Raw genomic sequence first — 25,415 nt, 5'->3', positions numbered from 1 at the left:
AGTGAGTAGCAATAAATTGTCGAACTATTACTGAAATTATCATATGAAAAATTCGTATAAGTAGATTAATTTATACTGTATACCTCTGTTTCTTGTAAATGAAACTCGTTGACTGCCTTTAAGCCTAGCTTCTATTTAACTTGGTGCTTAATCAATCTGGTTGACATAATTAAACTTAAACATTCTAATACTTTTTTGGGGGGTTGAATAAACAATTTAATAATAATTTTTAGACATTGATGGACCAAACATTAAGGACAAAGTTAAGTTTTAATATTCCCTAATTGTTGTACTTTCTTTTCTATAAAATGGATAAACCCATGGAACTTCTTCTTCATTCTCATTTCCTTAATTAATCAGTCCAAACTTAATTAATTATTGTTAAGAGAAATTAAAGATGGGTAGAGATGGCTTATTATTTATTATGATTTCAGTAATTGTTATTCTGGAAAGTGTGAGGGTTTGCAATGGCGCCGGGTTGAGTGACGATTTCTACAAGAAAAGTTGCCCAGATGTAGAGCTGATTGTGAGAAACATTACATGGAATAGAGCTGCTACGAACTCCGTTTTGGGTGCTAAACTCTTGAGAATGCACTTCCATGATTGTTTTGTTAGGGTAAGTAATTACTCAATTTATTTATTTTATAGTACGGACTGAGCTGGATTTGGATATGATATTTATGTGCAAAGCCGGATTAATTAAATCGGGTTCGATGCATATGCATAAATCCGTGTTAATAAATGAAAAAATGGCAGGGGTGCGATGCAAGTATACTGTTGGATTCAGATGGGAGTGAAGAAGTAGAAAAGGAGACAATTCCAAATGGATCGTTGACCGGTTATGATGTTATTGACGATATTAAGGATGAACTCGAGAGAGTTTGCCCTGGTGTTGTTTCTTGTGCTGACATTCTTGCCTTGGCTGCTCGTGACGCTGTTTCTTTTCCGGTAAATTTAACAATTTCATTTTATGTTCAGTCTCGACAACTTTTTTTTTTGTGATTAATTGATAAGCGACACATATGTTGATAGTATATTTGTAACTGTTTTACATAATAATTGATAGTTGAAAAGTTTAAATTGACGGTTTAATAATGGGTCAATTAAGGGTAAACTAGTTTATTCAGATTTTTTTATTATGTATGAGATTAAACTGATCTTGCTAAAAAGGTTCACGATTTTAACATTTCGTATGTTGGGATAAATCTATACTTTTCAAAAACATAGTAGTAAATTTGGACAAACTCCCAAAAAAAAAAAAAAACAAATACAATAAATAAATAAATGGTAAGTGTAATTTACTATTTTCTATATTACATAACCCACTCATTAGTTTTCGTATTTTAATAATACATTATAAAATCTTTAATTTTTAGTTAAGATCTAATAATAGTTTTTGTAAATGCGAAATTCTGATACCATGTTAAAAAACAAATTGAACCAAAAATTTAAGCTAATAGTTAAGGCACAATAATAGTATTTATATTAATCTCTCACACCACTTACATTACCTACCGAAATCCCCATTAAACAATTCTGGCTACGGCTTGACAGATCACATGGACAAAATTTAGGATATCCGAAAGTAATACACTCGACAAATTAATTTCCACACGTATATATTTTTCTCTAATGATTTTCATTCAATAGATGTATTACTCCTAAAATATGGTAAAATTTATCGACCACATATGAAACTTAGGTAGATACCCGCAAATAATTTGCATTTTTTGTTTTTATTTATTTATCGATTTTATTGTTTTGCAGATAAGAAAAGGAAGGGAATTAGGAGACCAAAACGAAGAGAAATACGAGAATGGAAGATGGGGACGTGGAAACGTAATTTTCTTCTTTATTTTATGTGTTTTTCATATATTTCAAGCGTGTTGGATGGTCTTTTTATGTGGTCCGTAATAATTTTGAATTAGGCATAAGACCAGCCCATGGGCTGGGCTCGGACTGGGCCGAATGGACTTTTTTTTATAAAAGTTATCAGTCCAAATTCAGTCCAGCCCGCTATTAATTTAGGTGGACTCAGATCGGGTTGGAATTGGGCTTAAAAATCAAATCTCAAACCTAGTCCATGTAAACTCACCTTAATATATATACATAATTTTTTAATTATAAAAAATAAATATTTAATATATAAATTTATTAATTAATATTAATAGATAGGCCGAGCTGGATTTGCCCGTGCTAGTTTTATTAATGTCAAACTCATCCAAAAAATAGACGGGTTTTAGCAGACCTAGGCCGGACTGGATCTAAAATTAATTTTCATTGTCCAAACCCGACCTAAAGGACATAGGCCTGAGCAGGCTGGACAGGTACCCGAAGCCGTGGACAGGTCTAGGCATAACATATATATTGCCCGTATATTTGATCCAAAATTTAATTCCATTATGAACATGACCTATTCGGAATTCATTCAATAATCCTTTCCTTTTCAATACAATTTATTTGATGCAAAAAGATTAGAGAGTCACTCACTCTACTATCAAAGCAAAAAATCAAATAAACAAATCATTATGAAATTTTAAAAATACATCAGTTAAAGTTTTGGAGTTATTGAATTCAATTTGACAAGAAGAAGTTATTGAATATAATAGGACAAGAATAAATGGTTATTGAATGCAATAAATAGGGGTTAGTTTGAACTTTTAGAAGTTCGGGGCATTTAAAATTTTGAGCTAAATACAGGAAAACAAATGTATTAAACCATTTAATTATGCCTGGCATTTAAAAATTTTGAGCTAAATACATGTGTGAATTTCTTATACAATAATACAATTTACAAATATAATATGTCTAACAACAATATACGCTTGGATATTCTTGTGTCATTCATATCATATAGAATAATACGTTACATAATATGATTGCAATAAATAGAGTTATTTCCTTGCAGTTTCAAAAGGTATTATGGAAGGTGCAGACAGGAAGAAGAGATGGTTCAGTTTCTCTTGCATCTGAAGCAAACGAAAACCTTCCTTCTCCATTCGCAGACTTCGCTACACTCAAGCAACAATTTTTGGATAAGAATCTTGATGTCCATGATCTGGTGGTTCTATCAGGTAAAAATGTGATTTCAGACATAAATGAAATAGATCATATAATCGAGTTTGATGTTCACAACTAGTTTAGCCAATTGGACTTAATATATGCAATTATCTAGGATTAATTACACTCATGGTATTCAAATTATAAAAAATGGAATATAAATGCTATAAATCTTAAATTCTAAAAAGGAATACAATTGTTGTTTAACTTTGACTTTACCATGGTCTTTTTGTTCGGAAACCAACAAACATATTTGTCAAAAATATCACGATGACATATCATCAAAATCTTGCCACATGGAAAATTAAAAAAGTTCCATCAAAATTTTGATAAGAAGAAAGTAACATATATACATATATATTATTTTCGACATGAAAAAAAAAATATAATGACATGTCATCTACATGGAATCTCCGATAAATGTGTTTACTTGTTTCTGAATAAAAGGATCATGGATGAAACTAAACTTAAAATAGTGATGCCTTTTTCGTCAAAAATTTCAAACCTAAGGCTTTTTTTTTTCATTTTCTAGATAATTATAGGAGCAAACCACAAAAATTAGGTGCAAAATGTTTCTTTCTTTTGTTTTTCATATTCAAAGTATTACATCAAACTGAATGAAAATGTAAACGATTAATATTAACAGGAGCACATACTCTAGGAGTTGCGCATTGTGCCACATTTTCGACTACGCGACTATACGAATTCAGTCCAAATGTCCAAACCGATCCTAGTCTTGATTCAAGATATGCTAACTTCTTGAAAACCCAATGCCCTAATCCAGCAAATCCATCAACAACTGTGGAAATGGATCCTCGAAGCTCACTTTCATTTGATAATAATTACTTTGATATTCTCCTTCAGAGAAAAGGCCTTTTCACATCGGATGCAACCCTTCTTACTGATCCAGAATCAGCCAAGATAGTTAATCGGCTACGACGAAACAACGCTTTCTTCAATGAGTTTGCTCTTTCTATGAAGAAAATGGGTTCCATTCAAGTGCTTACAGGAGATGATGGAGAAATTAGAAAAAATTGTCGACGAGTAAATCCGTCACTAATTTGATTCTTTGATTATTTTCATGTATGATAATGTACGTGCTTTATGTATTTATTTTTTTTATAATAATATCAAAATCAGTTAAAAATACTGAAATTGTATCATTTACAATTCTAAAAGCTAAATATATAAATTCCTATTACTAAAACTACAAAAAATGTAATTTCAGACGTAAATAAAAAAATAACATGTATATCTAATCGACTTTGATTTTTGTAGCTATTTTTCTTGTTAAATGAGGATTCAATGTGTATGATTATAAATGTATATTTGATTAATAACATAATGTAATACATGAAAAGGTCATGTGCTCAATGTATAAAAACTGGAAAGATTCGAGAGCCCTTTCTTTGTTGCCAAGTTAACTTCTTATGATGGACCCTCTACCAGACATGGAGTATCTACCAACTTTTATGATGCGGCTTTAAGCTCATGCAATTGTATTTTTTCAAACATTTCATCTGTATTATTTTCTTCCCAAATAACCACAGCCCACACTTTCATACTACTCATACTGCAACATCTTCTCTAAAAAAACTTTGTATATGCATTTTTATCTTAGCGGCTGCAATTACTGTTTTTGGACTTTAGATGACTTAATCATCATTAACTTCTTCAATAAATTGGAGCCTTGCATAATGGCCTACTAGAACTTGGCAAGACTAAGGATTTTTCTTCCTTGGAAACTTTCTTCTCTACTTTAGGTGTTACTGAACACTTCTTAGAAGAACCAAACTTGTTCTTTCCAACAAACCTGATTGGCTCGAAATTCCTTTATAGAACCTCACATCAACCGCATTTGAAGTGGTCACGAAAGGTTTCTCGTCTGCCCATACAACTTCTACTTCATCTCCTTTCCAAAACAAAAGGAATATTTGTAAAGAGGATGGCACACACCAATTCGAGTGTATCTAATCCCGGTCCAACAAAACTTGATAGTTAGCTGTAGAATCAACTACAAAAAAAGCGGATAAATTAGACTTAGTCCCCACTTTCACCACTAATGGAAAAATCCCAAGAGATCTTTTAATTTTGCCATTGAAGGTATGTTAGAAAAATGGCTTTGTTGTTGAAGAAAATGACTTTGAATGGTGGGGGTATATTTGTCTTTAGGGACTTTGCTCTTAAGAGCTCTTTCCTATCCCACATGGGAACTTACTAATGTTTGAGTGAGTATATATAGAGTTGGGCTTTATAAGCCTTCAAATTGTGTTAAGTGGGTTTTAGCAAATATACCACAGGCGCGCGCTCGCTCGTTCGCCCGACGCCCGCCCGTCCCGATTGGGCCCGGAACCTTATTTTTCTCATGGTCTTACTCCACGTTCTAACGTGTATATGGACGTTCTTATTTCTGTTCTCAATTTCCAATCGGTTTTTTCTGTAACCCTAATCTATTTCATACAAGGTACACTGTCACATCAGTATCGATGAGATCTTCTTGATTTCTTCCCAATGCTTTAACCATTTTCCATGACATAAGATTAACAAAAGACCCATTGTCTATTAAGACCCATAAAATGGGTTTCCTATTGAGGTGGACTCTAATATACAAAATTTTGATGTGATGAGTCATTTGTGCAGATGGTTTTTCAAAAACAACTCTTTTAAGACCTCCCTCCAAAGGTGCTTGGATGGTGAACCCATTACAAACCCTAAACTCATCCTTAGGAACCTCCCATTTTTCAAACTGAGCAAACACCTCTTCAACCTCTTTCTCCGCTGAAGGATGCTTTATTTCGTCACCTTCGACCCTCTGAAAATCTACAGGTAAGGTTAAGGATATTGCAGTAAAAGGCAATTACAATATCGCTAATCTTATTCTCTTTCAGTTCCAATGAAATCGTCGAATCCTTTTTTGCTTTGCTCTTCCAAACTTGAGCTTCTCCGTTGCTTTATACTTCTCTGCCAACCTTTTTTTTAGTCTCTATTTCTGAGTACGAGTAAGTTGAGCAGGGAACTTCTTATGCTTCACCACGTTCCACTCCTTAGTTTTGTCGGAGAAGGAACCACAAACCTAGGTTTATTTCGGGTAAACTTAGACGGTGTCTCTTTCCCTTTTATGCTGCTACTCGGAAACTCCAACCTTTCATGGACATTGATTCTCCTCTTTGGATCCCATCTTTGATTCTGCCTCGGAGCATCCTTAGAGACTCTCTAGGTCATTCTTTGATTTTTTCTTGTGTTAAACATCTGTTTGTTGAGTATCTGTCTAAGATCAGAAGAAGTCATGTTAACAGAAGCAACTGGCGGGAATAGATCTTCTTCTACAAGCATAGTCTCCTTCCTCAGGGGAAACTTTAAAATTCCATTTTCAATTTGATCCTGGACAATATTTTTAAAACCTCAACATGACCCACTTGAATGACTACATTTGTCATGGTACTTGTAATACTTCTTGCCCTTCATCTCTTCCCTTGTAGGCATTCCATAATTTTATGATATTCAAAAATCTCCTCAGTCTTGCCCATATCGAAGGTATAATGAACTGAAATCTACTTTGTTTCACTATCTTTGACCGGCTTAAAATGATCTGCGAACAACTTGGGTCCTGTATTTGAAAGTTCTGCCACTACAACTTCAGGACTGTCAATATTATGAAAATATGATCCTATTGACGTCTTCCTCCTATAATTGTCTTCCCTCAGGAAATCTTCATACTCATACATTTTGGTGGCCAACTCATAAAAATCTCTAAATTCCATTCCCTGGTTCAATGTCTAAACCCGATTGTGCCATATTGACGAACCCATGTGTTGGAAGGAATACCTTGCATCGACTTCTAAGTCGTTTGAAATGGGCAATATAGGTGTCATCCATCTATCCACTCCTTTGAGACATTTGGGATAGTGCAATTGCACAAACTTTAAGCTCCGCATGTTATAATTGAGTATGGAATTGTCTTTCCATGTCCTGCCAAGTGAACACTATTACGGGATAAAGATGAAAACCAAGTAAAAGCCAAACCCATGAACTGAGTTAGGAAACAACAGCAATTTGAAATAATCAAAATTAGCAATATTGGCCAGCTCCTTGCATTGAATTGTAAATCTCGCCACATACTCTAGGGTGGATTTCCCCTCCTCAGTAGAGAAAATAATGAAATAGTGAATTCTGTATCCCTTAGAATAAGGATTCTCCCGATTAATAGTTCCTAGATAAGGCTTGTGAAATTCTAGCCTACCGACTTGACGAAGTCTAGGGGCATAAAGTTCCTCCACAATATCTCTAACAACTTCAGCATTCATTCCCTAATTCCCAATCGGAGTCTGTTGGATATGCATTTGCGGAACAAAAGACTCACCGCCAAGGGTGCTACCACCTCCTTAAATCTTCACCATGCCCCCCAAGTCGTGAATTAACTCTTCTTTCTAAACATAATGTGTGCAGCCTGAACATTAATGGACAACCAGAATAAAAGGTTGGTTAGGCATGTTACCATTTGGAATTCGAATCGTAGTATTGGGATGATTGTAAGTATTCTCCTCCCTCAGTTGTGGGATTTGATACTTTTCTCCATGCTCGCCCCTTTTTCCCTTTTACAAGAGAACCAATCGCACTTAAGTCAGCCTGATCCTTCTTACTTTCAACTAATAAGTCAATTGTCCGGCTAACCTGCAACAAAGTAACATCATACTTGTTGGATAGAGTCTGAAGCACCTTGGACATTTTGGCTATGGAGTTCATCTCTCTCTTAAAACTTACAAAAATTGAATAAGTGAATATTGGAGAATTCTTAAAACAAAGTAATTGAACAAGAAGATTCGTCAAATTAACATTGAAAGTTTCAGTTTTGAGTCTGATTTTTGTCTTGTTGTGTCTATCTCGTGTAAAACCTTCTATATATAGTAACCTCTGAAGCACGGACACGCCATAGACCCAACGTATCGCGTGTCGGATACGTATCCGATACGGAAACGACTGGAAACGCCTGGGACACGGTGTCGGGGCCGTTTCTGTAATATCGGAAAGTTGGACACGCGTATCAGTGAAGGATACGCGTGTCCCAGAAAAAAAAACAAGCGATTCTTCAAATGTGAAAAAACAGCCGTTCAACTTCAATCATCGATCGTCGTTATTCCAAATAGATTTGGAAGTATGGACGATGTAGGTGTTCTTGAGTTTGCTGAACTCACTTTAGATGAACCGGAGCTAGAATCCCTACTTGTTGCTGAAGATAGAAATGAAAACATTGAAGAAATAGGTTTTTAGTGTTAAGGAGGAAAGCTTTTATTATGTTTAGTTAAGAGTTTTATAATTTCGTTTATATGTATTTATTTAGTTATATTACAAAAAATCATATATAAAAATATATTTTTAATATTTATAAATGTGCCCCAATATTTTTAATATTTACACGTGTCCCCCACGTATCCGTGTCCTGTGTTTTATAGAAATGACGTTTCCCGTATCCGTGTCCGTGTTGGATACCGTATCCGTATCCGTGTCCGGGCAACATAGATAGTAACTACTCTACTCATAACTACCCTCAATTTTCTTTTCCACATCTACAAAAATTGCTCCCTTATAAAAAAAAAAAACTGCTCTTCGACTGCTTTCCCACGTTCAACAAAGTTGCTCCCTAATCCAAAAACTGCCCCTCAACTGCTTCACGTCATTCTCCTGCCAACTTCTTAATAAAACCATATAGACCATATTTACATAATTAATTAATATAATTTAATTAATTACGAATCAACTAACTTTATACAAATTTGAGCCAGAGTAATTTACCAATTTGTTTTGAATCTCTATATGTTACATAATTTAGGCTAATTGATTATAAAATCCATCCAAATAAAAGTAAAGGTGTAACAAAAACATATTGTTCTTTTTTTAGGACATTCTATTTTTAAGTAACGGGCAATGACAAAATAAAACCAATAGTAATTTGTTCGCTATTCGAATGATGGCGTCGGTCAAATCAATATGTGGCCGTTGCGCCACTAAACATGCTTTATAACAATTTATTTTTAAATCGGCTGTTGTTTTTTCTTTTTATATAGAGAAATAACAAAATTACATTTAATATGCAAATATAACATGAATTCAGAACGAAATCAATAGATTAATATTTTATTACATATGTTTTGAGTAAAATTTGAATTTAGCTGATAACAATTTGAATTTTTTTTAATCTCGCAACCAATTTATAGGAAGTGTGACTCCTAATTTATCAATGAATGTACAACTTAATCAATTTTACAACGAAATAATTTGAAAATCAAATCTTGAAGAGCTGGAGAAAAAAATAGTTTTATACTATAAGAAAAGAGATGTCAAATGCTTTTATCAAATTCAAAGTCAAAATAATATATTGGAAAAAGAAAGTCAACGTATAGGATTTTATCTAGCCAAGCCAATCGACTAAAAACAGTCGGGATCCAAGCCATCATTTATCATGGATTATTATATGGTACAAAACTTATCAAAATGTTCAATTTCGGGTCTATATAAGTGTTTGCACCATAATTTAATTTTTTGACATTTATATATTTTTAATATATTAATTGGCCTAACTTACGTCTAAATAGATCTTTTAAGAGTGAACTTTAGGAGAAACTAATGTCCTAAGGTGAATCTTAGAGGAAACATGAGGTAAATTAAAAGGAGAAATCAGAAGGCCATTTAATATTTTAACGTGTATTTTGTGAGCCAATTAGAAGGCAGGAAAGTTAGAAAGCGTCATAATCAATTTCATCGTGGAAGTCAAAATGGAGCGGTTACTCAATGTGGCGGAGAACGTGGATTAGTGGAAAGAAGCATGAAGTTACCTCCAACATCTATAAAATGAAGGAATCACGATGAAACAAGCCCAATCAACCAATTCAACAACTCAAAAACTCAACAGACACAAGCCAAAACTCTAGCAAATTATCTATAGACTTCGGCATTCTTACAATTCCTAGTTATTCCCTTAGATTTAATTTTCAGATCCAAAGTTCATTCATTTCCCAGTACAATTTTTATTTTTTATTTGTTGTTCAATCATTTTCTGTAAGGTTGGTATCGTTTTGATAATCGAATCTTTTACGAATTTTACGGTCTCTTTATTGCAGACAATCGTTTTGATAATTAGAAGTTAGAAAGCGCACTTCATTTCATTCCACAGTTCGAGAATACTATAATTCTCTGGCACGCCCGCAATTTCCCACAAAAGAGCCAAACAAAAATTGGCACGCCCAGTGGGACTCAATCACAATGCCGCCGAAGAAAAGTGATAAGAGCAACAAAGATCCCGTAGTTGCAAGTTCTGAAGAAGAGGAGGTCATGACAATAGGCAATGTTCCACAGATGGTGGGACAAATCGAAGGGGAAAAGGTTGCTAGCCCCAGAGGCGAATCATGGATCTCTATAGAGATCCAAAATTCACCATTCTTGGAGGAGCGTTTCAGTTCCATCGAGAAGAATATGGAAGCTCTACGGAGTGACATGGATTCGAAGATGGATAAAATACTCCAGAAGCTGTCAGAACCAGGGGTAATCAAGAATGGAGAAAACCATGGTCCTCAAGGTTCCCTAGATTCTAATGGGGGACGTGGGTCGTCCGGCGCTGAGAAGTATCAAATTCCACCCTTGAGGGATGAAGTTGTCTTACAGAAGGCCGCTAGTTCAGCAGGCCAAGAAAATACTGGTAAGTCACCCGTTTCTCAATATTTTTGAAACACTAATCCTACATCCCACACAGTTTCGTATCATGAGGAGGCAGGAGGCCACCATATCAATGGGGACATGGGGGGCAACTATAGAGGCAATGGAAGGAACACTGGATTTCTTCATATGCCTTACGGTCACCATCAGAATGGCATGCCTCAACAAGTTCCATCATTCAATATGGAGGCTGTGAGAGAAGTTGTTCAAGAGCTGTATGGGCCTGGCCTTCGTCAAGTTGGCCGCCCTGAGTTCCACAAGCCTTACCCTCATGCGATTGACATGGAGAATCCTTACCCAAGGGGATACAGAGTACCTGACTTCTCCCTTTTCTCTGGGGAAGATGGCTTGTCAACTTTGGAGCACGTAGCAAGGTTCACGATCCAGTGTGGAGAACTTGCCAACTACCCTAACTTCAACCATCTCAAGTTGAGGCTCTTCCCAAATTCTCTGACGGGACCAGCCTTCACTTGGTATGCTACTCTCCCTAGAGACTCCATCCATGGTTGGCAAGATATGGAGAGGCAGTTTCACACTCAATTCTTCCGAGCAGAGCCAGAAGTGTGTGTTGTAGAACTTTCTAGGCTTACTCAGAAGGGAGGTGAAAGAGCAGACCAGTTCATTGCTCGTTTCAAAAAGATGAGGAACAGATGCAATGTCTATCTCCCAGAGGTGGAGTACGTGAAGATGGCCCAGAGAGGACTTGACATCGAGCTGAGGAAGAAGTTCCAAGGAATGGAGTTTAGAGACTTTTATGAGTTAGCTGCCAAGGTGACAGAGTACGAAGATCTATTGAGGGAAGAGAGTCACAGAAAGAAGAGTGCCATGGGAACTTATTGCCAAGAAATATACCACGAGGTTGCAGTGGCAGATCTTAAAAGTACAGGGACTCATGTTTGCCCCTTACTCCAGTCCACCGGAGGACATGATGCAGCAAAGAAATCTTTCAATGATAAACCTCCGCAATTCAGCTTTGATGTGTCCAAGAGTGATGCTCTCTTTGACTTTCTCCTAAAGGAGAAGTTTATTACTTTGCCTGCAGGTCATAAAATGCCAACAAAAGAAGAAACCAAAGGGAAGACATATTGCAAGTATCATGATTCCTGGAATCATGCAACCAACAATTGTTGGGTCTTCAAGAATGCAGTTCAGGAAAGAATCAACAAGGGAATTCTTAAGTTCCCAGAGAGGAAAGAAGCAATGTTGGTTGATGAAGATCCTTTTCCACCGGTGGTGACTATGAACATGGTGGCAGTAGATATGCGAGATGTCCTCAATAGGAAGAAAGAAGACCTTCATTTGAGACTTATAGAGTCCAAGAAGGAGAAAGGCAGAAGTTACCATACTTGGATCCCTAATGAGTATCTCAGAGGTCCTGATGAACTTCAGGCTAACATCAAGGAGCAAGGGGGGCAGAAGTCAAAAATTCGAGTAGAAGTGAAGAGCATCGGAGGGAATCACTATGAAAGAAGGGTTCAGACTGAGAGGAATCAAAAACCTCTAAAAAGTGAATTTCACCGAGAGAAGTATTCCCCAACTGCCAATCAGAGGAGACCTCGTTTTGTGGTGCCTCAAGCAGAAACTTCTGGTAAGTGGCGCGTGGTACGCCATAAAAATTTCCCCCAACCTCTTACAAGAACACAGAAGAGAAGGATGCAACGTAAGAGGACAGCTGTTGAAAGACACCATGATGAGAAAGAGGAAGTAGGGGAACCGACAGAAAAAGAAGAAGTGAAAACTGGTGAGCCAGAACCAATAGTTTCAGAGGAGGAGCCAGAGGAAATCATTCAAAATGTGCGAATAGGTGACATGGTGATACCTATCAGGTGTGCAACAGCTTCAGTGACATTGGCAACAGATTTCCTAGGAAATTCAAGGGATCATCATGTTGAAGAGGAGAAGAGTTCACCTATTCCTGGGAAGAGAGATTCATTCACCAGTGGGGTCACAATTCAATCGAGTGGCCCAGGAGAACCAAAAAGAGTGGTTTTTGAGAAACCTGCAGATAGCATGACCAAACATATCAGGCCTCTTTACATCTAGGCATATCTAAATGGCAAACCAATATCAAAAGTGCTGATCGATAATGGCTCTACGGTGAATATCATGCCATTTAGGATGATGAAGACCTTGGGGAAGTCAATAGAAGATCTAATTGCCACAGAGGTTATGGTGTCAGCTTTCACAGGGGAAACCACCAAAACCTTAGGATTTCTGCCAGTAGATATTACTGTGGGAAGCAACACATCTATGGCAACATTCTTCATTGTTGATTCAACAGCAAGCTATCAAATCTTGCTAGGGAGAGACTGGATTCATGCCAATTGGTGTATACCTTCCTCACTCCATCAATTCTTGCTTTTTTGGAAAGGAAATGAAGTAGAAGTTGTCTGGCCAGATGGGAAACCATTTACAACTCAAGCTGATTCCGTGGAGGCAAGGTACTATGATGGAGCTGTGGGTCCAATAGAGTTCAGAGGTGAAAGCAAGAGAGGAGGGCCCAAAAGTATCACCTGGAAGAAGCAATGTCAGAACAAAGGGAAAGCTATCCTCCAACCATCATTTATCATTCCATCCAAAGCTTGGGGAGCGTTGGGAGAACCGATCATCGAAGAAATCGATGATTAGTAAGCATAATGAGAAAGAAATGGCAGTAGCTGCCGCTGCCATAGAAAAAGCCCAAGTGCAGCAGGTGTTGGAGGAATTGCAGAAGGAAGAAGGTCTGGAGGCTCTGGGTGCTGAAGTAATCTATGAAGAAGAGCCTCTAGAAGAAGAAAGTGAAAACGTCATCCAGATAGATGAATTGAAACCAGCTCCTTCACCACTAGAGGATGACAGATCATTGGCCAGAGATCCATTGGAGGAAGTGAACTTGGGAACTTCTGAGAACCCAAGATGTACATACATCAGTAGTCTTTTGGATCCACACATCAAAGAGAGACTCATTGCATTTTTGCAAGAGTACAAGGATTGCTTTGCATGGGAGTATCATAAGATGCCTGGACTCAGTAGAAAGTTGGTGGAGCATCATCTACCAATGAAGCCAGAATTCAAACCTTATAAACAACCTCCCAGAAGAATGTCCAAAGAGGTAGAATTGAAGGTGAAGGAAGAAATTGAAAAGTTGCTGAAAGCTGGATTCATAAGACCCATCAGGTATGCTCAATGGTTATCTAATGTTGTACCGGTGGTAAAGAAGAATGGAAAGCTACGAGTTTGTGTGGACTTCAGAGACCTTAATACAGCAACTCCGAAGGATGTGTATATGATGCCCATGGCAGACATGTTGGTGGATGCAGTAGCTAACAATGAGCTTTTATCTTTTTTAGATTGTGTGGCAGGATATAATCAAATTGCCATTGCTGAAGAAGATACTTCAAAGACCGCCTTTCGATGTCCAGGTGCTATTGGGACATTTGAGTGGCTGGTCATGCCTTTTGGCTTGAAGAATGCAGGTGCTACCTACCAAAGAGCCATGAATGCCATTTTCCATGATATGATTGGAAAAAATCTTGAGGTTTACATTAATGACATCGTCATAAAGTCCAAAAAATAAATGGAGCATATAGATCACTTGAGATGTGGTTTTCAAAGGATGAGGGAGCATCAACTAAAACTCAATCCCCTCAAGTGTGCTTTTGGGGTGAAAGCTGGAAACTTCCTTGGGTTCCTGGTGCACCAAAGAGGCGTGGAGATAGATCAGAACAAAGCCAAGGCGATCATGGAGTCCAAATCCCCTCAAACAAAAAAGGAGCTTCAGCGGTTCTTGGGGCAAGTGAATTATCTCAGGAGGTTCATCTCCAACTTGGCTGGAAAATCTAAGACATTTTCTGATTTGCTGCGGTTAAAGAAAGAAGATGAATTCAAATGGGAGGAACACCATCAGCAAGCCTTCCAGAGTATCAAAGAGTATCTATGCAAACCTCCTGTACTTATGCCGCCAAGGCCAGGTATACCTCTAAAACTTTATCTATCTGTCGCTCATGATTCCATTGGATGCTTGTTAGCACAAAACAATTCCAAAGGATATGAGCAGGCAATATATTATTTGAGTAGATTCTTGAATGCAATTGAGGTAAAATATTCACCAATTGAGAAACTATGCCTTACATTGTATTTTGCTTGTACCAAACTGCGGCATTATATGATTGGGGCAAGGGTGTTGGTGGTATCTCAAACTGACTTGATCAAGTACATGTTGAATAAGCCGCTCATAACTGGGAGGATTGGAAAGTGGTCGCTGGCTTTGGCAGAGTTTACTCTGGTGTACTATCCTCAAAAATCTGTGAAGGGCCAATCACTTGCAGATTTCCTTGCAGATCACCCTTGTCTTGATGTGAAGGATGAAATAGATCAAGATCTACCAATCTTCAGTGTTCAAAAATCCCGCTGGATTTTGAAATTTGATGGATCTAGCACCGAGACATCTGCAGGAGCAGGAGTAGTCATTATATCCCCTATGGGAACCAAAACAACGATGTCTTTCAACCTGGATTTCAAATGTACGAACAATCAGGCTGAATATGAAGTTGCAGTCATTGGCCTGGAGATCTTGAGGGAGTTAGGAGCAGATGAAGTCTTGATCCAAGGGGATTCCCAACTCGTGCTGAGGCAACTATCAGGAGAATACAAATGCACTAGTCTCAGCTTGTCTCCATATTATACAGCCGCTGTTCAACTACTGCAGGAATTCAATGACTTTTCCTTTCTTCATGTTCTAAGAGAGATGAACTGGGAGGCTAATGAGCTAGCTCAAATAGCCTCTGGTTTGAAAATGTCAGAAGAACTCACCCATAAGTTGATAATGATCAAGAAGCTCAGACATCCTTCCATCATGGAGAGGGGAATTCAAGTGGAGACATTCAATACAGATGTCAATCTAGCTAGTGACTGGAGGAGTCCCATCAAGGAGTATCTGTCGAACCCAGGAAGACGATTACCTTATTCCCTCAAGATTAGAGCATTGAACTTCTTGTTGATGGAAGGTGACTTGTACCGCAAAAATGTAGATGGACTTTTGCTGAAATGCTTAGGATTTCCAGACAGCATGGAAGTTATGAAACAAGTCCACGAAGGAGTTTGTGGAGCTCATCAGCCAGGCATCAAGATGAAGTGGCTCATCAGGAGACATGGGTACTTCTGGCCATCTATGCTGAAGGATTGTATGTCTTATGCAAAAGGATGCCGCCAGTGCCAAAGATATGGGCAGATTCAAAGAGTTCCTGCAGATGAGATGCACGCAGTCGTCAAGCCGTGGCCCTTCAGAGGATGGGCAATTGATTTGATAGGGAAAATTTATCCTGCATCATCAAAAGGGCACAACTTTATGATCGTGGCAATAGACTACTTCACAAAATGGGTAGAGGCCTTACCAATGAAGAAAGTGGACCAGAGAGATGTTGAGAAGTTCATCAAGGAGAACATCATTCACAGGTATGGGATCCCTCAGTCAATTACCACAGACCAAGGAACCATGTTCACCGGAGATGACATGAAGGACTTTATGGAAGATTATGGAATCAAGTTGTTGCACTCTACTCCTCATTATCCACAAGCTAATGGTCAAGCTGAGGCCTCCAACAAAGTTCTCATCAACATCCTTGAAAAAATGATCGAAGATAACCCTAGGGAATGGCACGCCTTACTTTCAGAAACTTTATGGGCATACAGAACATCAAAAAGGAGTGCCACAGGCGTCAGTCCTTTCTCATTAACATATGGACATGATGCCATGCTTCATATGGAGGTAGTAGTGCCGTCCCTCAGAGTAGCCAGACAAAATGAACTCACTCCAGCAGAATACACAGAAGCTATGATGATGGAACTTGAAGGATCTGATGAAGCTAGAATGCAAGCACTTGCTCGAATGATCGCCCAAAAAAAGAAAGTAACCAAAGCATACAATAAGAGAGTGAAGAAAAAGACCTTTGAAGAAGGAGACATGGTTTGGAAACTCATCTTACCAGTTGGGACTAAAGATAGAGCATATGGAAAATGGTCTCCAAATTGGGAAGGACCATTCAAAGTCTTCCAAGTTCTAAAAGGAAACTCTTATTGGTTAGCCAGCTTACAAGGGGAGCCACATAAGAGGTTCATCAATGGAAAGTACCTCAAGAAATTATATCCCACCCTTTGGGAACTGAGGGAGCATCAGCCATAGGAGATAGGCAATATGTATTTGATGTAATGCAAAGCAATTTTAATTTGAAAATTGTAAAGCTGGCTTATAGCCGCTATTCTGTTTGCAATAAAATAATAGCAGGCCTCAAGGCCGCCATTTATTCATCAAGCAATGTCTATCAAGTCTATCTAACAAAGAAATCTCTCTGAGGAGAATTTACCTTTCCCTTGATGGAATCATGTTGATTTTTTCCATTGAATTGATTGATTCAGCCTCTACTCCTTGGCACCGACAAGCCCATCGTCAGCATAGGGATTGGTAGTGCACTGATCTCTACAACAGCTTTATTGACAAGTTTTATTTCTCCATTGAATTGATTGATTCAGCCTCTACTCCTTCGCACCGGCAAGCCCATCATCAGCACAAGGATTGGAAACTTTTCGTCAGAATAGGCTGAATGATGGAATCTTCATCAACAATACTTGGTAGTGCAACATGGACAACTTGATAGCACTGTGATTACAGGAAACATGTCAATTGATTGTTTCGGCCTCTACTTCTTGGCACCGGCAAACTCATCGTCAGAATAGGGATTGGTAGTGCACCAATGTCCACAACAGCAACCTTATTGACACTTTGTTCATACTCAATCCAACGTGCAAGTAGACTGAATGATGGAATCTTCATCAACAATACTTGGTAGTGCAACACGAACAACTTGGTAGCACTATGATTAAAGGAAACCGATCAGTTGACTGATCCAGCCTCTAATCCTTGACATCAGCAAATCTTTCATCAGAATAGGGATTGGTGGTGCATTGATGTCCACAACGGCGTCATTGACAAATTTGTTCATACTCCAATCCAATGTTGAAGCGAGCTTGATAACATTGAGATATTATCCCGAGGACCAAAAGGGATATTCACCTAAAGAACGCCGCGTATTGATCCTCTAAAGAGATCCGTCTGGCGGATCACCAAGGTCCCATCAAAAGAGACCCGCCGGCGAACCTATAAGGCGAATCTCCTTGAACACTCATTCGCCATTAGAACGGTTGGGCCGACCTGGCCATAAAGACCATTAATGAGCTATTAATTGGCTAACCGCCAGCTTAACGATAACTTGTAACCACCATTAATGGAACATTAATGGAGACTTTCTAGTTACTGAAGGTTACAACTTTCTAGCTATATATAGCCTACGTCTCAGGCTATCCAGGTACACATTCCCTTACCCTTTGTCAATTCAGTTTGTCCTCTTGTTCTTCCTTACTAACTTTGGCATCGGAGCTTCCCCCCGTCGAACCCAACGACGCCCCCACAGGGACGGAAGTTGATCAGAATTTCTCCGCTTGTCATCAATTGGTGCGGTGAGCGTGGATCCCTTAAACAAATAAAGGGTTTCCATTCACGATTAGAAGAAATATGACAAATGGAGATCATAACCCCTCCTCAGGGGTTGAAACACCACCAATAACTAGTGCTGGCCGCACTGATTCAACTGCTCCCACAACACAAGCTGAAAGTAGTTTGCCCCTGGACGCATTCATCAACATGTGTGCAGAAGCTATAGGGGAAAAGTTTGGCCCTGAAACAGGTGATCGCCTACGGTCGTTCATGACCATTCCCCCTTTTTGGAGCCTGGCACCTTCATCTACGATATCTTCTTAGCCCCAGATGACTCTAGGACCAAACGCCCACAATTCTTCATTTCTCCAAGCCCACAATACGGAATCCATGGTAACTACCACGTCGGCGTTGGGAGAACGACCGATCAATCGAGAGTTATTCCCTGCTGGCGCAGGAGGAAGTCAAAGGAACAATCAAACTCTTGCTGCGGATCTACTAGCCATGGGATCAATCTGGGCGGATCAGATATCCCAAGACGACCACAGTCAAATCTCTCCTTGGGTGGATTGGAAGGGCGAAAACACAAAAAGCGTAGAAAAGAGAAAAGTAGGCGATCCGAATCGCCTTCGCCCCGAAGACCGAGATCCTCCCGCAAAGGCAGATCACCCCCACCTACTGGACGTAGACAGAGCAAAAGGCCAGTAGACACGCCACATCCAAGCGGGCCACCACCACCACCACCACACCACGGGAATGATGGGCATATTCCTTCAGGAGGCTCTGGAGGGGGTAACGGTCAGGCTCCCCCGGGCGGAGGAGGTGGAGGTGGAGGAGGTGGCGGACGTGGAAACGGAGGCGGACGTGGCGGACGATCACCCTCAGATCCATCTTCGGGATCTAGTTCATCATCTTCTCCAAGCAGATCTCCACGGAGGGGTCACCCAAGGGCGGATTCAGAGAATTTTGACGACAGAGTTCGAGCTGCGGTGCTTCGCATGAATGAGGAGAATGCCAGGCATAATCCGTTCGCCAATCGAGATTCGCCCTTCACGACTTGGATTGAAGCAGAGGAAACGGATAGGCATTTTAAAATACCAAATCTCGCCATATACATGAGTGTTGACAACCCAGAGGCCCATGTCAGAAAATACCGAATATTGCTTCGCCTCAACCGTGCAACTGAACCTGTGCTTTGCAAAATGTTTGTCACCACGTTAGGAGGTCCCGCTTATGGCTGGTTCCAATCACTACCACCTGGCTCGATAGATAGTTGGGACCAACTAAGCAGAGAGTTTTGTGTTAAATTCGCCGGCTGTATCCCTCCAGTGGTCAAATCCAGGAAGCTCTTTGAATTAAAGCAGAAGGCGAATGAATCCCTTCGAGATTATATAAACTCCTTCAACAAATTGTGTATACAAATTGTTGATGTAGATATCTCCATGGCAGTGGAATCTCTGGTAAAAAATACCACTTGTAAGAGTTTACAGGAGGATCTAATTCGCAAGAAGCCCACCAGCATGGCAGAATTAATAGAGCACTGTAAGGACTTTATGGAGGTGGATGACATTCGCCGTGAATCAGCATCTCCGTCCAGGAGGGAAAAAAGACAAGCATCAAGATAGGGAAAAGGACAAGCATCAAGATTCCTCCTCTAGAAGTAGGCGAAGGGGTTCTAAGAACAAATCGACATTTGTCACCTCCTTCACACCTCTCAATGCTTCCAAAAGTGAAGTGCTTATGTGGATTGAGAACACTCAACACAAGCGGAGCATTTCATACCCCGAACCAAAAGGGGGGGAGTACACCAATACTGGTAAAAATCCTAAAAATTATTGTAAGTATCACAGGAAAAACGGCCATGACACAGATGCATGTTGGGAGTTAGCTCGAGAAATAGAGCGTCTCATTGAGATGGGCAAGTTGGATCGGTTCATCCAAAATGATGGCAAAAAGGGAGATGGTGATAGATCGAGGGATGACCCAAAGAAGAAAGGAAAGGGGACCATCAATGTCATAGCAGGCGGACCTGGGTATCAACCAGTACTAAAAAAGGCAAAAACCACTGCTCTTGACAAGACATCGCTAAATCGCCCATTTGCAGACGTAGGACCAGAGATCTCTCCTCATGCAGATGCCTTGGTCATTACTATGATGATGGAAGGCTGGGAGATGAAAAGGGTGATGATCGATACTGGGAGCTCGTGCAATGTCATCACAAGAGGAGCTTTCGCCAAACTCATGGTCGATCCAGTCCAAGTAGAACCAACTGTAGTGGATATCCTGGGAGTGACAGGACATACCATTCAGACAAAAGGCCAAGTAACGTTGGATTGTGAGTTAGCAGATGAGGATCAAGTCTGGAGGGGTGATCTGGAATTTTCTATCTTGGATGGTCAGTTAGCCTATAATATTATCCTCGGACGGCCCTTTATCTCCGAGGCGGCTGCCCTCATCTCCATACGCCACTTAACTCTTTACATCCCTACGACCAAGGGAGGTGTAATGATCAGAGGGAGCCAAAAGGTGGCTCAGGAGACATATTCGGCATCACTAATGATCCGCCCCCAATCTAAGGACGAAGATGAAGAGGAACTCGTCACAATGGCCTTGGGCGAGACAGAAATGTACCTCATGGCGGATGAAAAGCAGGTACGAATGGCTAAAGGGCTCAAAGGTGAAGTTAAAGAAGCAATCACCAAATTTCTCCATGAAGCGGAGGACGTCTTTGCATGGAAAGATGAGATCCTCCCAGGGATCAGTCCAGACGTGATCACTCATAAACTTAACATCGACAAAGATGCAATTCCCGTAGCTCAGAAACGGAGAAACCATGGCCTTGAAAGGCAGAAGGTGATAGAGGAAGAGATCACCAAGCTCCAACGGGCGGACGCCATTGAAGAGGTCCTTTATACATAATGGTTGGCGAACGTCGTTTTGGTGAAGAAAGCAGGCGGATCCTACTGCATGTGCATTGACTTTACGGATCTCAACAAAGCTTGTCCCAAGGATAATTATCCTTTGCCGTGTATTGACATACTCGTAGATGGAACCGCTGGACATGTTATGTACTCCTTTACAGACATAAAGTTGAGTTATCATCAAATCCCCATAGAGCCTTCGGATAGAATCAAGACCTCGTTCGTGACTCACCAAGCCACTTATTGCTTCAAGGTCATGCCCTTCGGGCTTAAGAACGCAGGTGGCACCTATCAGCGGATGATGAATAAAATATTCGCAGAAAGCAAAGGTGATAACTACTCTGTCTATGTAGATGACATGATCATCAAAAGCACCACTGTGGAGAAGCATGCAGAGGATGTAAGGGAGGTACTGGTCGTACTCCGACGCCACAATATTAAGGTAAACCCGGAAAAATGTACTTTTGGGGCGACATATGGAAAGTTCCTGGGATTCATGATTAGTGAAAAAGGAGTGAGCCCAAATCCCGACAAGGTTAAGGCAGTTCTGGAAATGCAGGCACCACGGAACATCAGGGAAGTGCAACGCCTCAACGGGCGGATCGTGGCCTTGGGCAGGTTTATCTCCTGTTCAGCTCGTAGGTGTCAGCCCTTTTATGAGGTCATCAAGAAGCAAAAGGCATTCGAGTGGAATGAGGATTATGAAAAGGCTTTCGAGGGGATCAAACGGTTTCTCACGGAACCGCCCATGATGAGCCGACCCCTAAAAGGTGAAAATCTCTACATGTATGTCTCAGTTACAGAAAAAGATGTGTGCACAGTCATGATAAGAGAAGAGGATGGCCAGCAGTACCCAATCTATTACGTGAGCAAAGTATTGAAGGATGCTGAAACCAGGTATTCTAAACTTGATAAAATGGCTCTGGCCATCGTCACCATGGCAATCCGCCTTAGGCCATACTTCCAGGCCCACACTGTCATAGTTCGTACGAATATACCCATGAGAAAGGTATTGCAAAAGCCGGACACTTCAGGGAGATTGATGGAATGGGCAATTCGCCTCGGAGAATTTGATTTGCGATATGAGAGCAGGACCGCCTTAAAAATTCAGGCCTTGGCAGACTTTGTAAATGAATTCACAGAAGAAGGGGTGAATCTCCCTAAATCTCAAGTAGAGGAGTGGACGATGTACACGGATGGGACTTCCTCTACAGATGGAGCTGGCATAGGTATCGTGATCAAGGGCCCCCAGTACATAAAATTACGGTACGCAGCAAAGTTGGATTTCCATGCCACCAATAATGCCGCCGAATATGAGGCTCTAATATTAGGGTTACGCCTGCTTAAAGAAATCACTCCCGAGCGGATCGTGATCTATAGTGACTCCAAGTTGATGGTCAATCAAGTGATCAAAAATTACGAGGTGAAGGATGACGTTCTGGCCAAATACGTTGTCGAGGTCAAAAAGTTACTGGATCACCTCGAAGTTAAAGAAACCAAATGGGAATTGGTCCAGTACCCCGAGAATCAAACACTGAAGCCGATCACCTAGCAAAAATGGCTTCCAGTGAAGAGAGCTGGACAGATCCGCAATGTCCCTTCGAGGTTAAAGCAGCTCCAGCATTCGTCCCCGAAGAAGTATCCCTACTCACAACAGTAGAGGATGATTGGCGGACAACCCTTCGCCAATATTTTTCAGATGGAGCTCTACCCATCGATAAGGAGGAGGCTCGGCGGATCGTCAGAAAAGCGGCCTATTTCTCCATGATCAACGATTGCCTCTATAGAAAGTCATTTAGCCATCCTTGGTTAAAATGTATTCTGCCAGAAGAAGGACAACAAGTCCCCAAGGAGCTGCACGAGGGATCATGTGGGGCCCATGAGGCATCCGCCACTATCTTAAAAAAATCCAGGATAGCATGGTTTTATTGGCCCACTGCCGAGCTTGATGCACAAAAATTGGTGGAATCATGCCATAGTTGTCAGATTCATGCGAATGAATCACACACGGCCAAACATCTCCAGAGGCCTATCATTGAAGGGCGACCCTTTGCCATCTGGGGAATTGACATCGTTGGACCGTTTCCTCCTACTCGTAGACAGAGGAAATATGTGGTAGTGGCAGTAGATCACTTCACCAAGTGGGTAGAAGCCGAAGCTGTCTCCTCCATCACGGCCGAACGAATGGTGAAATTTGTTAAACACAATATCGTGGGAAGATATGGCGTACCCCACACCATCATCACGGATAACGGAACACAGTTCAACTGTGACGAGTTCAAAACTTTCTGTGAGAAATTGGGCATTTTGAACAGATTCGCCTCCGTTTATTATCCTCAATCCAATGGTATGACTGAAGTAACGAATCGGACGATCGTAAAAGGAATAAAGAAAAGATTGGGGGAACATGATAAGAAGTGGGCGGATCAGTTGACAAGCGTCTTATGGGCGTATCGCACCACTCCTAGAACGGCTACAGGAGAAACACCATTTGCCCTCTCTCATGGTGTAGAAGCTGTAATCCCAGTTGAAATACTGGTCCCAAGTGATAGAGTTGCATTCTATTGCGAGGAGGACAACAACCACAGATTAACAGAGAGTCTTGATCAAGTGGAGGAGCGAAGAGACAAGGCTTATGTACGTATGGCGGCATACAAGCAGCGGATCGCCGCTTACCATGACAAAAATGCCAAACCTGTAGACCTGAATGTGGGAGACCTCGTGCTCCGCAAAGTAGACAAAATCCAGTCTCGAGAAGGGAAGGGCAAGCTAGGGCTCACCTGGACGGGACCATATCAAATACTGGACAAGATTGGGTTCGCCACATGTAAGATTCAAGACATGGAGGGGAACACATTACCACGCACGTGGAACCTCCAAAATCTCCGCAAATACTTTGTCAGAAAATAAGATGTACATACGGTCTTGAGTACTTGTTTTCCTTTAGTAAGCTTTTTTCCCATGTGGTTTTTCTTATTAAAGGTTTTAACGAGGCTCACATGTAAGACCTGTTTGCTGTAATAAGGCATTTCTCCTATCAATAAACATCAATTGTTCTATTGTCTATGTTCTTTTTAAAAATTTTATTGCAGCAATATAAATATTCCAGTCTTAAAAAGAAGGGGGGCATCCAATGCTCTCTCCACATTGAGAAAGTACTGCTATCTCATAGCTACTTTTTCTCCTCAAAGATAAGAGGACAAGTCTCATGGGCGGATCCATCTCTAGAGGATCCCCATTCGAGATAGAGTTAAAACGATCCTTAGACGCAAGGTCTTTACACTCTCTTACTCCCTTTCCAAAGAAGGGTCTTCAAAGTCCTCTAGGCGAATCACTTCACCTCAAAGATAGGTCGCAAGATGATCCCTGAAGGCAGCTTTACTTCCTCTAAAGGAATAAAACAGCTTCAAACCTTCACAAAGGTTCGCACAATGGAGTATGGTTGGCCACCTACTCCAAAATAAATCCTAGACGCTTATATATTTACTTACGCAAATGTAAAGGTAAAATAAATAGCTACCATGAGGATTAAACAAATTGTACTTAACAAGTTTTACAAAATAAAAAAGACATCAAGCAATCACAGGAGCATCCTCCTTAAAATTCTTCTCGCCAGAAGCACCCGCTTGAGAAGAACCTGTTTGAGAGGCTTCCTTCTCGACAGCCGCGGATATGCTCGCCAAGGGGACTTCCTTTTCCACGGAAAGTGTTTCCCCAGGAAGAGCGGTGCCATCGGTTATCAGATCCTCGCCAGACTTCGGGGGCACTTCTTCGAGATCCACTAGCTGGACGGTGGTGGCAGGTTTGCTTTCTTCAACGGGTCCCGTCATCCATTTCCGAACATAGTCTCGGAGGTATTCCTTGATGTCAGGGATTTTGTTAAATTTAAGAACATCTTCTGGCTTTAGAACGGCGAACTGCGGATCTGTGAAATCGATCTCAGGATGCGCCAGTGAGACATACGCCATGATCAGTTCGCCGTAAAAGAAAGCCTGCTCGCTAGCCATGTACTCAGCTTCTCCTATAGCATTCTCAAGCTCCTTGGCATCAGCCTCGATCTTCTCCTTCAGCTTCTTTATCTCGGCATCCTTAAGGGCCATGGCAGTCGTGGCGGATGCTATATTCGCCCTGGCGTCGGCTATTTCCTTCTCCAGCGTATCTATGGTAGCCTTATCCACCACACCTTGAAGGAGCTCCGCCTCCATAGCACGTATGTGAGTGTACATCTGTCAAAGGCAAACCTTTTTGTCAAGAATGAA

The 25,415-nt window shown here is 40.5% G+C and overlaps 1 protein-coding gene across 1 annotated transcript; it reads left to right on the top strand.

The window, feature by feature from the left end:
- The first annotated feature begins 397 nt into the window (after nucleotides 1-397).
- On the top strand, nucleotides 398-4,125 carry LOC136217460 (peroxidase 24-like). The gene is made up of 4 exons (XM_066004060.1): nucleotides 398-616; nucleotides 757-948; nucleotides 2,909-3,074; nucleotides 3,707-4,125. The coding sequence occupies exons 1-4, from the start codon at nucleotides 398-400 to the stop codon at nucleotides 4,123-4,125; spliced, it is 996 nt and encodes a 331-aa protein (XP_065860132.1).
- Nucleotides 4,126-25,415: the final 21,290 nt, after the last annotated feature.

Source organism: Euphorbia lathyris, chromosome 2, assembly GCF_963576675.1.
Source record: "Euphorbia lathyris chromosome 2, ddEupLath1.1, whole genome shotgun sequence".
NCBI lineage: Eukaryota > Viridiplantae > Streptophyta > Magnoliopsida > Malpighiales > Euphorbiaceae > Euphorbia > Euphorbia lathyris.
This window is presented reverse-complemented; position numbering and strand designations above follow the sequence as displayed.

What these genes read in the sequence shown, in the direction of transcription:
- LOC136217460 (XM_066004060.1), top strand. Translation starts at nt 398, where the DNA reads ATGGGTAGAGATGGCTTATTATTTATTATGATTTCAGTAATTGTTATT. An exon ending in TCCATGATTGTTTTGTTAGG is followed by an intron (nt 617 to 756) that starts GTAAGTAATTAC and finishes AAAAAATGGCAG; the next exon opens with GGGTGCGATGCAAGTATACT. An exon ending in TGATCTGGTGGTTCTATCAG is followed by an intron (nt 3,075 to 3,706) that starts GTAAAAATGTGA and finishes TAATATTAACAG; the next exon opens with GAGCACATACTCTAGGAGTT.